The 13,537-nt window shown below is 58.0% G+C and overlaps 1 protein-coding gene and 1 long non-coding RNA gene across 3 annotated transcripts in view; one reads left to right on the forward strand and one right to left on the reverse strand.

The window, feature by feature from the left end:
* FAM78B (family with sequence similarity 78 member B) overlaps window positions 1–13,537 on the forward strand; it is a 73,659-nt gene that overhangs the window by 56,723 nt on the left and 3,399 nt on the right. The window contains exon 2 of one of the 2 annotated variants that reach the window (XM_081298488.1): window positions 6,057–7,421. The exons of the other annotated variant lie outside the window; for it this stretch is intronic. Coding sequence (XP_081154614.1) covers window positions 6,057–6,579 — 523 coding nt within the window. The 3' untranslated portion in view covers window positions 6,580–7,421. Of the gene's footprint in view, window positions 1–6,056; window positions 7,422–13,537 lie in introns of those variants that run through there. 2 annotated transcript variants of the gene reach the window in all.
* The window catches only part of LOC308651449, a 103,227-nt gene that overhangs the window by 6,901 nt on the left and 82,789 nt on the right, over window positions 1–13,537 (reverse strand). The window contains exon 2 of the long non-coding RNA XR_014022555.1: window positions 9,089–9,217. This is a non-coding gene — a long non-coding RNA (uncharacterized lncRNA). The remainder of the gene's footprint in view (window positions 1–9,088; window positions 9,218–13,537) is intronic.

Below are 13,537 nucleotides of genomic sequence, written 5' to 3' on the forward strand. Positions count from 1 at the left end.
CGGTGGTTAGACCACAAACTCCACGGTGCCTGCGTCCAGGAGGTCACCTCAGCTGTGATGAGCGCGGAACTGAGCCCCCTGCCCAGCAGGGAGCGGGGTCTGGAGGCCCCTGCTGCGCCGGCCTCGACCTTTCAGCTGATGGACCTGGGAGAGCTGGGCTTGGGCTGGGGAGGAACCAGGGTGGGTGGTCCAGCAGGGCTGAGTGGTCGTCCTGGAATGTGTGACTGTTTTCACAGCCGGCAGGGCCACGGCAGCCTGTGTCAGCTGATGTCATCACCGCCGCTGGCCTCCTGGGCGCTTCAGGGCTGTGGAGTGCCGGGCGGCCTTCGCGTGTGACTGAGAACCAGGCCTGGGTCGCCACTGGCCCTGCCCCTGGCCCTGGCTAGCAGAGCAGCCCTCACAAGTTCCCTCCTGGACAGCAGAAGGCAGAGCGCCTCCACCCCGTGCACCGACATTTGAAGGGGTGCGGTGCGTTTCTGAGAGCTTGTGGGACTTGGAGACGGCGCCAGCGGCACACCCATGACCAGGGGGACCCTGACCAGATCGCCCAGGCCCGCAGCGCCCACCCGCCTCTGCCCATGTCGGAGTGGAGACTCCAGAGGAAGGAGCCAAGGCCTGGAGCATGCTGTACAGACCGAGGCCCAGGTCAAGCAGCAGGGCACCACATGGAGTTTTATCCACCGACTGAGACAAGCACTCCATCCCCTGAAGGCCAGGCTCTCGGGCTCCCAAAGTGGGGTGCCAGGACGTGGCCACGTGGGGACCGCTGACCCTCGGCCCATGGTCCCTTCCCAGCCCTAGCCTGTGCCCTACTGTGGACAGGCACCCCGTGCCTGTGGACACCCAACACTTGTGCCCACGCTCCACACGAACCCCCAACAAACAGCCAGCCCTGGCCACCCCTGGGGAAAGGCCTGCATGGGTCAGGAGGTTCAGAGCCTTGGGGGCTGGGAATACTGAGACCCCAGGAACCCTGAGGTGGCCTCGGAGGAGGGGCACGTCTCTCAGCCACAGACCCCTCGCCCGTGTGGGAGGGCATGCCCTTAAAAGTGAGGCCAGCCAGGGCCCCTCTCACGTGGGGCTGAAAGCTGGACCCCCCAGACCTCAAGCCTGCCCTGGACGCTCTGCAGACCCGAAGCCAGCTGCCCCCTCTCATCCCGCCCTCCTTCACACCTGCCAAGCCGCCTCCCCACGTCCTGTCCCCACCCCAGCTCCCTGTGACTGCAGGATTCCTGAGGAGCAAAGCGGGTCCCTCCTGGAGAGGTGGCCCTGCCCCTCGTGGGTGCTGGGACAGGCTGGGTCTGGGGGAGCTCGGACCTGAAGCCAGGGGCGCCATTGGATGCAATGCTTCACTCCAGCTGTGTGGCTGAGGTTTGCTTCTTTCTCCCAAACGTGGGGCGAGGAAGGCCTGAGGGCTGCAGTAATGAATGGCCCATCCCTAGGCCCTCGGCAAGTCCCTTATCTGTGAGCTTCGGGTCAGTGGGCAGTTGTCTAAAACAAAAGCGCCATTTAGCTCAGTGTGGAGAAGGGGTGGGGGCAGGGGGTGCAGTAACGGCCACCTGACAGCACCTCTCTGGGTGGCTCCAGGGCATCTGTCTTAGGCCTCATCACCTGCAAACAGCTCTGAGGTGCGGGCCTGGGGTTGGCTCTCTTCTGGTTTTGACGTAAGGAACCTGAGGCTGGGGAGGGGGTTGCCTGGGGTCAGCAGCTCTGTCTGGTTTTGTTTCTGGTGCTGGGCACAGAACCCAGGGGCTCCAAATGCCACGCAAGTGCTTCACCCCTGAGCCACCCCCAGCCCTTTTTATTTTTTATTTTGAGATGGGGTCTCATAAGTTGCAGAGACCAGCCTTGAACTCGAGATCCTCCTGCCTCGGCCGTGGAGTTGCTGGGATGACGGCGGGCACCACTGCGCCCAGCTAGCATGCCGTTTTATGGGTAGGGAACGTGGTGCCAAGGGGCAAGTGGCGTGTCTGAGTCACACCAGCAAGAGGCAGCACCAAGTTCCCAGCCCACTTCCCGCGCTCGCAACCAGCCCTGAGCCTCCACGCTCTCCCCTCCTGCCCTACTCCCTACTGCCTCCCGGGGGGTCTCTTCCCTCGTGGCTCCTCACAGAACGGCCTTCCAGCTCCTCTTTACTGCTGGGTCCATGATCAACACACCCCACCTGGTTCCTCGAGGCGACTCCCTGAAATCCCTTCTCTTGGAAACCCGCCCACCCGCTTCACTGCTTCTCAGGCTCCTCTGCGTCTCTGGCCGTCTAACAAGCCTCCTTGGGGCTCCTTTGCCCCCAGGCATCCAGCCGGTGCCCACCACTCTGCAGCGGGTGGCTGGCCAGTGTCCCTGTCCAGCCCCAACTCCTTCCTGAGCTCTAGACCCAAGTCTGCAGGGACCTCCCGGCCAGCATCCGTCTGGCTGGTCCTCCCCGGCACAGAGTGGTCCTGTCTGCGCAGGAACCGCAGCCTCCTCTCGTCTCCGGCTTCAGTTCAGTGTGACTTACTCAGCAGATGTTGGCCCCTCCTGCTGGCTGCTGCAGTGGCCCTGGAGACCTATGACGTCCCTGCTGCAGAGGGACTGCGTCTGGGCAGCGGGTGGGGAGAGACGGACACTGGCCGAGTCAGGAACTTCCCGTGTCTTGTGGGGTGGGCCTGGGAACGTGGAACTCGTCAGCACTGAGGAGGCCAAGCGGCAGGACTTTCAGGGACCTGAGGGAAGGATGTGTCAGTGCAGGGGCCCTGAGGGGGGAGTTGGCGTGTTCAGTGAACAGCACAGAGGCCAGAGTGGGCCAGAGAGGAGACGGGGTCAGGGGGAACCGGAAACAGAGTGTGTGTGTCACACGGCCATCTCCAGGACTGGGACTTTTCCTAAGTGGTTTATGTGGAGTGGTGACTTTCTGAGCAGGGGAGTGACCTGGTTTTAAAGACATTAAGACCACGTGGCCGCCATGTGGAAATACCGGGCAGCAGAGCTGGAGGACTGGCAAAGTGATCCTTAGGAGGCCATGGCCACCATCCCGCAGACGGCCTTGCTGGGCCCGGGCAGTGGTGAGGGAGGTGCTGAAGTCCAGAGGACTTGGCGGCGGGTGGTATGCAGGACGCGAGAGTGGCCGGGAGGGACTCCAGGGTTTTCGTCAGCAGGCAGTTGGGAATGGGGGTCTGGAGCCCAAGGGAGCAATCCCGGCCAAAGTCGGAAATTTGTCCCAGTGTAGAAATCATGAGCCCAGAGGCAGTCACCCCGGAAGTGTGAGGCCACAGGAGGAGAGGAGCAAAGACGGCCCTGAGACAGCAGCGGGGCAGAAGACACCAAGAGAGAGAGAGAGGGGCAAGTGGTTTGCAGGCACCATGAGCCTGGCCCGTGTCCTGGTCCCAGGAGACAACACCACGGTCCTCCCCTCCCACAGGGACAGGACCTGGTGCCCTGAGTGACATGGAGGGTAGACCCAGGGCGGGGTGTGGAATTCAGGGGCAGGGAGACCACACCCTTGTTCCATCGGGGAGCAGCCTTGCAAACACACACTCCAGGAAGAGTCCAGAACTAGGATGAACACTGCGTCATGTACAGGTGACGAAGCTCTGGGTGCCAAGCTGGTTCAAATAAGATATCCCTTCAGCAAAGGTTCGTTAGGCTTTACGATATCCCAGCAGCATGCTAGACACCAGGGTCTCAAAATCAGCCAGCGTCCCAAGGAGATCATGATCCAGTGGCAGGACAGACACACGAAGCAGCCGTTAAAAGCTGTCACCTGTAGGTGCGGACATACCCATGAGTACAAGCAGAAGGAGCCTTTCTGGAGGGGTAGAGCCCGTGATGACCCTCCAGGGACACATATTCAGCCACAGGGACACTGGAGCAGGAGAATGTGGGGGCAGGCAGAACATGGCATGAGCCAGGGCAGGGTGGGAAATGGCAGGGAGGCCGGATGGGAGGGCCCCAGCTGTCCTGCTCGGTGACACCAGGGCTGGCCAGGCAGGGGATCTCGCAGGGTCTTACCGTAGAAAAGGCCTGACCGGATTCCCAGGGGGGAACACCTGTGTAGCCGAAGAGGTGAGTCTGGAGGACGGGACCCATGTGGAGACGGGCTGTGGGTAGCACAGCGGAGCAGGTAAGCGGAGCTGAGGGCCTGGATGGAACACAGGCAGCCCAGTTGGATGGAGAGGAGGAGACAGATCCAGGCGCTGTTCATGGGTACGGTTCCTGGCATGCAGTGATTCGGTGGCCATGGCTGTCCAGCAGAGGGAGGGGAAGAGCCCAGGGTGACCCCACTCTTCTGGCCGGGAAGATGGTGCAGCAGAGGCCAGGACATGCCCGTGGTTCAGGGCAGGAGAGACGAGCTCACTGTGGGCCACATGCCGTCTCAGGTGCCTCGCGCACACCAGTCCTACCACTTGGTCAAATGACTTCAGTACGCTACCATCCTGGGGACGTTTCAGGGACTTCTCTGAAAACCATTATCAAAGCCAGCCTCTGACCTGTGTGACTGCATCACTGTCACTCCATGGTTCGCCCTCTGTGCCGCCGGAAATGGCTATGGAATTCTCTGGAAGGTGCCCTGGCATGGCCACACCTGAGCTTTCACTGGTTCTGCTTCAGGTCCTGTGGTAGTTCCTGCTGACCACGAGGGCATGAAGACCAGGGGAAGGCCTGTGCCCTGGGGCTCACCACCTCCCCAGGTCCAGCCCTACCCGCCTCAGGTGGCTCGGCTTCGAGGAAGTGCTGCGGGAGCCAGAGCACGAGGGCGAGGGCTGCTGGCCTGTCAGTGTCCCCTTGACGGCCACTCCAGACCATTTGGAGAAGGCCCTGCAGGATCCTCTGTCACTTCCCAGGAAGGAGAAATTTGTGTCAAACCAGCCCCTCCCCAGCTGAGGGATGGAACAGTCTGGTTTCTTCTGTAATGATTAAGTCCTTGGCAGTTACCAGGTCACTACCCAGTGTCATCCCTGGATCTGGGGATAGAAATACAAAGAGTGCCCTCGCAGGTCCAGTGCACTCCTCAAAGCTGGGGCCACTAGCTCACAGGACATCCCGAGTCCCTCCACCTGGCCTTCCGCCAACGCCCTGTAGGGCAGTGGGGCCAGCATGATGGGGTGGTGCGAAGCTCGGGGCCCCACGGTGCCCACCTCCACCTCTACCTGGGTACGCACCATAACATCCAGCCTTCAGCTCTCCCTGGGAAAGTGGAGAGGAGAGTGGTATGTGCCGTGGAACATTTTGAACATTAACTGAGCCAAAGGACTTAGCAGGGTGGTTGGGATAGAGCAGGTGCCCCGTAGGTGCCAGTCATGGCTGTTTATCATTCTCATTACTATTACGAGCAGCGGCCCATGGTGGGGGGAAACGTGGTCCTTGCCGTCCTTCTGTACCAGGTTGGGGGGTGCCTAGAATGGGGGGCTGTGACCCTGCACAGCAAGCCTGCCAGGCTGACCTCGAAGCCTGGGAGAGCAGGGCGTCAGACTGGGTGCCAGCAGCTGTGCAGCTTCACAGGCCAGGTGGCCTCCAGGTGACTGCTGTCTCCTTGAGTTGTCCTTTCCCAGGGCTGCATTTGCCAAGTGCTGGATTGCAGGTGGCAATAGTGTGAACAACCCTCTTGGTTGAAGAGAGGCCCCCTAGTGTGACTTCCTAACAGCTGTGACATTAAACTTTGGCTCCTTGCCCTCCTTCCCCGAGCCTTCCTCCAAGTGCATCAGATTCAGCCTCCACCTCGTCCACCAAACAGCCCTCCCCACCCTCAGACCCTGGGGAGCCTGTCCTGCAGGGGATCCCCGGAGCCGCTGACCGCCATCATCCCCGCTGCCTGGTGCCTCCTTGTGGTGGACTCCTGTCTCTTGGCTCTAAGCTTTCCGTTGGTCATCTGTGCTCTCATTTAACTTGTGTGGGCATTGCTTTTTATCTCTGTTTTGTTGAGTTCCCACTTGATCCTGAAACAGTGCAGAACTTCCTGGCCCGATCCCCCTCTGGGTGGCCACCGTGCCGAGCTGTCTGGGTCTGTAAGTGGTGGGCGCCTCTCAGCGGCTGAAAGACTCACAGGGCCTCTCTCTTGTGCACCTCTTCTGCCTTGCCAGGTCCAGCTGGGAGCTGCCCGACCTGAGGGAAGGGAGAGTCAAGGCCATCAGCGACTCGGACGGGGTGAGCTACCCCTGGTACGGGAACACCACGGAAACCGTGACCCTGGTCGGCCCCACCAACAAGATCTCCAGGTTCTCCGTCAGCATGAATGACAACTTCTACCCCAGTGTGACGTGGGCGGTGCCAGTGAGTGACAGCAATGTGCCCCTGCTCACGAGAATCAAGAGGGACCAGAGCTTCACCACCTGGCTGGTGGCCATGAACGCCACCACCAAGGAGAAGATCATTCTGCAGACCATCAAGTGGAGGATGCGGGTGGACATTGAGGTGGACCCTCTTCAGCTCTTGGGGCAGCGGGCGCGGCTAGTGGGCAGGACTCAGCAGGAGCAGCCCCGGATCCTGAACCGGATGGAGCCCATCCCCCCCAACGCACTAGTGAAGCCCAACGCCAACGACGCCCAGGTCCTCATGTGGAGGCCCAAGCGGGGGCCACCCCTGGTCGTGATCCCTCCCAAGTAGAGCAGACGGCCTGACTGTGGAGCACACACCGCGAGGCACTCTGCGAGGTTACCAGGGTGGCAGGAGCCACACTGGTCTCTGAGCCAAAGCAGACCTCTCAGCCGGCCGGCCAGCCCCCGCAGCCGCCGCACAGAGCCAGCGCCCCTCGGCGGCAGGGTCCCTAGGAAACGCCCTTCCTCTTAGGAGTAAGTCGCTGATTGACAGACTTGCCGTGACTGTCTCCACGCAGCCATGGTTCGGCGCGGACCAGGAGGGTTCTCCGTTTGACTGCTGCCCATTTCTGCCCTGCGAGATGCAGGGGACGGCAGTGGAACTAAGCAGTGCCTGTGGTGGCAAGGGCTGCTTCCCAACCAGCTGAACCGAGTGCAAACAGCCGCACCCGTGTTGTGAGGCACCGTCCCTTGTCGATGGAGGGGCTGGGGAAGCAGGTGTGAGAGGTGGCAGAGGAGAGGGTGGGGGAGAGGATGTGCTTTGTCAGTTGACCTCGGCTTGGGACACGCACTGGAAGGAAGGGAACGCTGGCCAGCCAGGAATCCAGGCGCTCCCGCACCAGAGGGGGGAGCTCCCGGGAACTGTCCAGGGTGCTGGCCCACTAAGCAGTGGAGATGCCGCTTCCCCTCTCCAAGGAGGCGGAGCCCGGCCTCCTCCCCGCAGAATGGACGTGCTGTCCCGCCTGCCGCAGCCCTGTGTTTGGGCCCTGCGTGTTTTCAGTGGAGCCCAAACTGATTTTGTTTACAGCTGCTTATTCTTCTCCCATCACCAGCCCTAACTTTACAAAACAGATTGATAAGCCATGAAGCCATGGAGGGTTTCAACATTTCAACAGGCAAGAACGGTGTTTTCAGGTGTGTGGTTTTCTTTAGCCTCTGAATGATTTGAAGACATACAATGCACACATGAATGCACACTCATCAGCACACACACGCACATGCACAGCCGTGGGTACAGCATGTGACCGATTTGCCGGAAGCGCCTGCTTCCATACACCATGACCCCCGCACACACAGTGACAATACTGTTTTCCACAAACATTCACTTAGTTCAGCTTCACAGAGGCCCACTTGGAGCGTTTGTGGAAAAGTGCTTCCCAGGGCAGAGCGTCAGCTCCTTAATGGAAATCTGAGTGGTTTAAACTTAGCGAGCCTGTGTCACTGAGACCCAGCCCACAGGGACAGGAGGCCCGGTGTCCTTCCATCAGGACCCTCTGAGACTGTTTAAACAGTGTCCACACTTTACATGAGAATGTTTCTAGCTCTTCCAACCTCAGCGACCCCCCCCCACCAAAAGAGCTTCTGCCTTTATTCTCAATAATGGAAACTGTGGTTGTGGGAGGGGGATCGTTTCAAACTCCCACACAAACTGGCTATAAAATGCCACAGGGTCACTGTGTGTTTAGTGGGTCGGCACGGCAAGCCTGATTCCAGAGGTGAGAGCACTGAAGTCCAGAGCAGTCACTGTCCCACGGCTGCTGCCAAAGATCTGCCTTCTACCAGAGCGGCAGAGCGTGGGGACGCAGGGTGAAAACAGGAGCACGTGTTTATTAGTTTTATTAAAAATGCAGTTTAGCCTAATTCGTTCAGGTCTGAGTCACAGGATACAGTTCTTGGACACTTGAGAGTGTTAACAGGCCCCCTCCACACTATTGAGCATTAACCTCACACCCTGATCTTCACTCCTCTTTTGCAGATTAGCTATTGATGGCAGGTTTTTATACAGCACAGTAACACACATGGGTGACTCACAGAGACCTGGAGACACTCGTGTAGAAGTGGTTCAGTCATCACCCTGGGATTCCTCTGTCCCTTCCCATGCTTGAGATAAAGCTGTTTGTTTCCACACAGTGTCAGAAACAGCAACCGCTCTCTTGGACTGAATTAGATGCTACCTTGGTGGGATTCTGGGGAGCGGATTCTGATCCTATAGTCCAACCAGAACCGCCCCACTTTAAAAAACCTGATATTTAAAAATCCATCAGTGTGGCCACAGGTTAATTGCAAAATCCTCTGCAAGGTTTCAGTTTTCAAATTTCCCCAGCCCATTAAAGCAAGATATGACTTATGCAATTAGAGTTACACATAATGTGGTTTTTTCAAAGGCATGTGTGTATTTATACAGCAAGAGCAGCATAGACAGTGCCTTCATTTAAAAAAATAAAATCACTTTTTGGAGTCTCCCAGCAGTTTCTGGGAAATTATGTAATAGAAAAATAAACAAGAAAAATATATGGGGAAGAGCTTATAACAGTTTAAGGCGTTCTGCAGATATGCATCGTGGTGGTCACTGTCGGTGACTCTTCCCGGACTCTTTAGTCGAGTCTCTGGGGCCAGCCTGGCAGAACACTCGGTCGCCCTGGAGCCAATTATTTGGAAGTCATCTTTGTTTTATGAGGATCTGTGGATGTTGCCTTCCAGCCTAGTCAGGGTATTACCCGATGAAAGACTCTCACAAGCGAGAATTAGCCTGGAAACCTCTGTGGGGTCGCCCCTCCCTCCCACGGGCCAGAGAGTACCTGGGTCTGCGCCAGGTGCCATCAGCTACCAGGGCCATTCGGTGCCCTCAGGGTCAGGTGGTGGTCTCAGGGATGGGTCTGGATTCTACATGCACTGCGTGGTTTCTTGGAGGCACAAGTTTTGAATTCCTGTGTGTGAAAGAAGAGGTCGTCAGACCCTAGGTTCTTAGATGAGGTCACCTTGGAGACCTCTTAGACTGTGATCTTGAAGGATCTCTTTGAGTCTGTGTGCAGTGCCATCTATTAAGGTCACATCCCACATCAGTCTGAGGCCAGGAGCAGCCTGGTCACACAGCAGTCGCCTTAGTCAGCTCACAGCTCTCCCTGGCTCCATGAAAAGCCTTGTCACCGTCCCAGGACTATCTACCCACAGGCCGAAACTCCAGACCCCTGGACCCACCCTTTAAAGAACAGCAGTGAACACTTGTTACTGTGGAGTCGGAAAACAGAAGTTCCCGTGGCGGCCATTATGAGGTGGGCCCTGAGCCGGGCCCTTTGCAGCCTGCGTTCACACCCCCAGGTCACTGTGGTACCCATGGCACCTGGGAAGGTTGGCAGCCATTCTGTGGGCCTTTCCAGACTCCCTCTCTCCTGGTGCCAGGAAAGATGCTCGAGGTCACAGGCATGCTCTAAGCAGCAATCCTGTAAAGACCGCAACTTACAGACTCTTGTGCAAAGGCCGCCATGGGCAGGTCCCCTTCCCAGGCAGGCTCACAGGAAGTGTGACGCCATGTCATCATCATTGTGACCTTGTTACAGAGAGCAACTGAGACCAGAGAGGTTAATTGGCATACCCTAGACACATAAGCAGAAAAGGTCAGGGCCAGGGTCCACACTAGGCCTCTGAGCTCCGAATCCCACAGAGAGAAGAAAGGAGCAGCCATGTAGCCCTAACCTCTTGGCCTTATGCACAACAGGAGAGCCAACCCCGTTCTCTCATGCAGAGAACCTTCTTCTCCCGGGGAGGCTGGCCCAGGAAATGCCTGTCAGGGGCTGGGTGTGGGAGGGCTGGCAGCTCTCAGCACAGGGTAGGAAATCTGTTTCCCTGGTCTCAGAGTCCCTTAAACACCACAAGTACAAAGACTTGGAGGAAATCGTGCGTCCCGCAGTGAGGCCTCACCACCAGCCACCCCGCGGCTCGGCAGGCGCAGCCCAGGGGAGGAGGCGATGAACAATGGCCTGCAGCCCCCTTGGCTGAATGCTGAACCGTGGAGTTATAACTGAGGGCACAATTAGCATCGCCAGAGTCGGCTCCCAGCGGAGTTGCAGAGAACGATGTAAACACGCACACACACAAAGACCCACCACACTCACACACTTTTCAAGCTGAAAAGAAAATTAATCAAAAACCCAGTGAACGCCTGAACTCTATAATTAAGCCCAAGTGATCCTTGGATAGAAAGGGAGCTGGGTGAGCAAGCTCAGTCAGAGATATTTTTACCCCAGTCATGGCCATTAATTTCTTTTGAGATCTTGAGTACATCTGGTTCCCATCTCCCTGGTGGGACGTCTGCTTGTGGAAGCCTTCCGGAGAAAGGCCATCTCTGCAGCCAGAGGACAGTCAAAGTCACTTGGTCACTCCCAGGCACTTTTATGGGAGTGCATCTGGGTCAACGGGGAGGCCCTGCGCCCTGGTCAGCTGAGCAGCCTCTGGGGCAGATCCCGTCACCAACCTGGAGATGCCTTGGGGAGCCTCGGGGGCCCGGGAGCAGCGGCAGACACTCAAGCCCCACCTATGTGGAAGCCCAGAAGCATCTCAGGGAACCCACCCTTCCTGTCAATCAAGGCCTGGCTCAGGATCTGCACTCTCCCCTGCCGTCTTACTCAGGAGGCCTGAACCTGCAGGAAGCCATCTCCAAGAGGCCTTTTGGAGAGGAAGGGGGCTGAGCATGGGGTCTGGGCAGGTCGCAATCCCAGCTCGATTCTCCACCAGCGCATTTCCCGTGGTGATGACAGACCAGAGACCCAGAGGGGATATATGCGTTCAAACTCTTGCGTGGGTCTGCACTGGCCCGTCTGTCCCTGCAGCATTGGGACCCCATGGTTTGAAGTGGCATGGCAGATTTTGACATGCGAGTTCACAGAGAAGGAGGAGGTGCTTCTGCCCCCCCCACCAGCCCAGCTGTCCCACCACAGGAGGCACAATGGCCACACTGGTCACAGCCCTACCTCTCCAGCACACAGGACTCCTGGGCTGGTCCCCCGACCCCCGCCCCAACTCATACCTCATCCCTAACTGTGCCAGGTTCCCCAGGAGCATCTAGCAGGCTCTTCTCTCCGGCCCCTGGGCAGCAGGCCCTGTGGCCACACATAGTGTCTCTCCTGTGTCTCTGCCCGTGTTTGCCCGTGGCCTGGCCTGTGGCTGACGTGCATGTATTATCTCTCCTGTTATCCAACCAGCACTGGGCCAAAGATGCCCAGGAGAAGGAAGAATGGACTTCCGAATCACAGCTAAGGGCAGAGGGCAGGGCATGACCCAGCACCAGGGACGCACTGAGGCCATGTGGGCTGGCCTCAGCTGGCCAGGAGGGAGAAGAGAAAGGAGGACAGGTGCTGTAGCTTCCTGCCTGGCCTGGGACTCAGGTGAGCAAGCCAGGTGAGCAGGTCAGGCTGCTGGGACACAAGGCCCAAGCCGGGCCTCATGTGCCCCACCGAGGGCAAGCCTCCTCAGCTTCACCAGGCACCTGGCTCGGCTCCTTGGTCCCCACCCTGCTCCACCTACCCTGGGACACAGCAGGGCAAGGAGGCCGTCCTGGGAGCCTTGGCACTGGTGTCTCCCAGGAGGCTGAGGGGCCCCTCCCTGCTGGGGCCACACACTCCAGGGAAGCCCAGAGCCTTGGGAGGTGCCCCTCAGCCTCCTCTCTGTCCCGTCCAGCAGCCAGTCCACCTTTGAAGGGCCTGGCCTGGCCTGGCCCGTGAGGGTAAAGTGACAGGGCAGGACTTATCTCTCGTGCTTTGAGCTCCTCCAAGGAAAGAGACCTGAGGGCCCTGCAGCCACGTCAGTGTACACCCTGCACTGGGGACGGAAGAGGCTGCTGCTTTCTCTCCATCTGCTCCTGTCCCTTCACCCCCACCCCTCAAACCCATTAGAATCTTCTGCACAGACGTGAGCCAATGAAATGTTAATTGGAAAAGTAACAGGAGAGATAATGCACGCACTTCAGGCTGTGAACTAATTCATTAAACTGGGCTTTGAAAGCAAGACAGCCAATTACGTTATTTCCCACTTCACTCCCTCACACACCAGAAACTATGGAAAGCTATTACTTTTAATTAATTAGGAAAGAAGAAAGACTGCGCCTGCATATCAGATGAACGGGACCGGAGCCCCCCACCCCGTCCCCCGCCTGCCCGTGTGCCTGCCCTGCGCACCAGGGAGCTGCGCCTCGGCCTGGCCTTGAGGACTCCTGGGTCTTCCAGAACAGAGCCCACCCTGCTCCTGAGATGGAGCAGAGGCAGACGCCTTCCTGGGGCACGTTCGCGAGCAGGGAATAGTGGGTGTTGTGGAGGAATAAGAGCTGTGAATCCCAGCCTTCTGCAGCCAGGCGGTATTTGCTTCCACCTGCAGGAAAGCAGCAGCTCTCTTTACCAAAGGAGGCCACCCTGGGGTTCAAGGTGGCCTCTTGACAGGGGCCCTGGGGCTCTGAGGCCTGACTATGAATTGGCTTTAGGCAGGTCCCTATAGGTCACCTTGGGGCCTTCGCTTTCCAACCGTGAGATGGGAAGAAGGCGTGCTCCCAGTGCCATGTTGACTCCCTCAGATATTTCAGGCTCCTGACGACACAGGAACCGCTCTGGGCCCCTATTTCTTTCTAAGACTGAAACGGCGCCTTGCCTTGGAGAAGTGCATGCACAGGATTCAGCATGCAGTTAAAATGGTTTCTGTACAAAATCGTGCTGACCCATGGCATCACTGCTCTGTAGAACATGGAATCAAACTAATAGGACTCAGTGATGTAATAGCAGTCACCCTGTCCTGGTGGGGGCATCTCCCCAGGATGGCCTGTGAGCTGCAGACAGACTCGGAGGCCAGCCTAAGGCCTCGGCCCCTGTTTACCCACAATCACCCCACCCCCCACCCCACCACATCTGTCACTGTGCCAGGCGAGGGATCAAGGCTGGCAAAGCCCAACACAGCCTGTGCCCCTGACCATCTCATACTGCAGGAGGGGGAAGTGGCATTTATTGACACAGAAGAGCATGGTGGCAACGCTGGGCACGAGGGGCAGAGGAGCACCTCTGGATTGTCCTCTAGGCTGTCCCCCTTTTATGTATGATGAGATTGACTTCTAACTTCAGACAACTGGAAAAGGGTTTTTGACCTCCTGAGTAAGACTTTGGGGTATTTCTTTGTAAGACTGAACCCATGCAGCCAATCTGGAAAGGCAACAGCGTTACCTAATGTGCAGCTGTAAAAACCTGTTGCATGGTAGCAATTTGTCCTTACAA

The sequence above is a fragment of the Spermophilus citellus genome, assembly GCF_964194105.1.
Source record: "Spermophilus citellus genome assembly, chromosome: 6".
Classification (NCBI taxonomy): domain Eukaryota; kingdom Metazoa; phylum Chordata; class Mammalia; order Rodentia; family Sciuridae; genus Spermophilus; species Spermophilus citellus.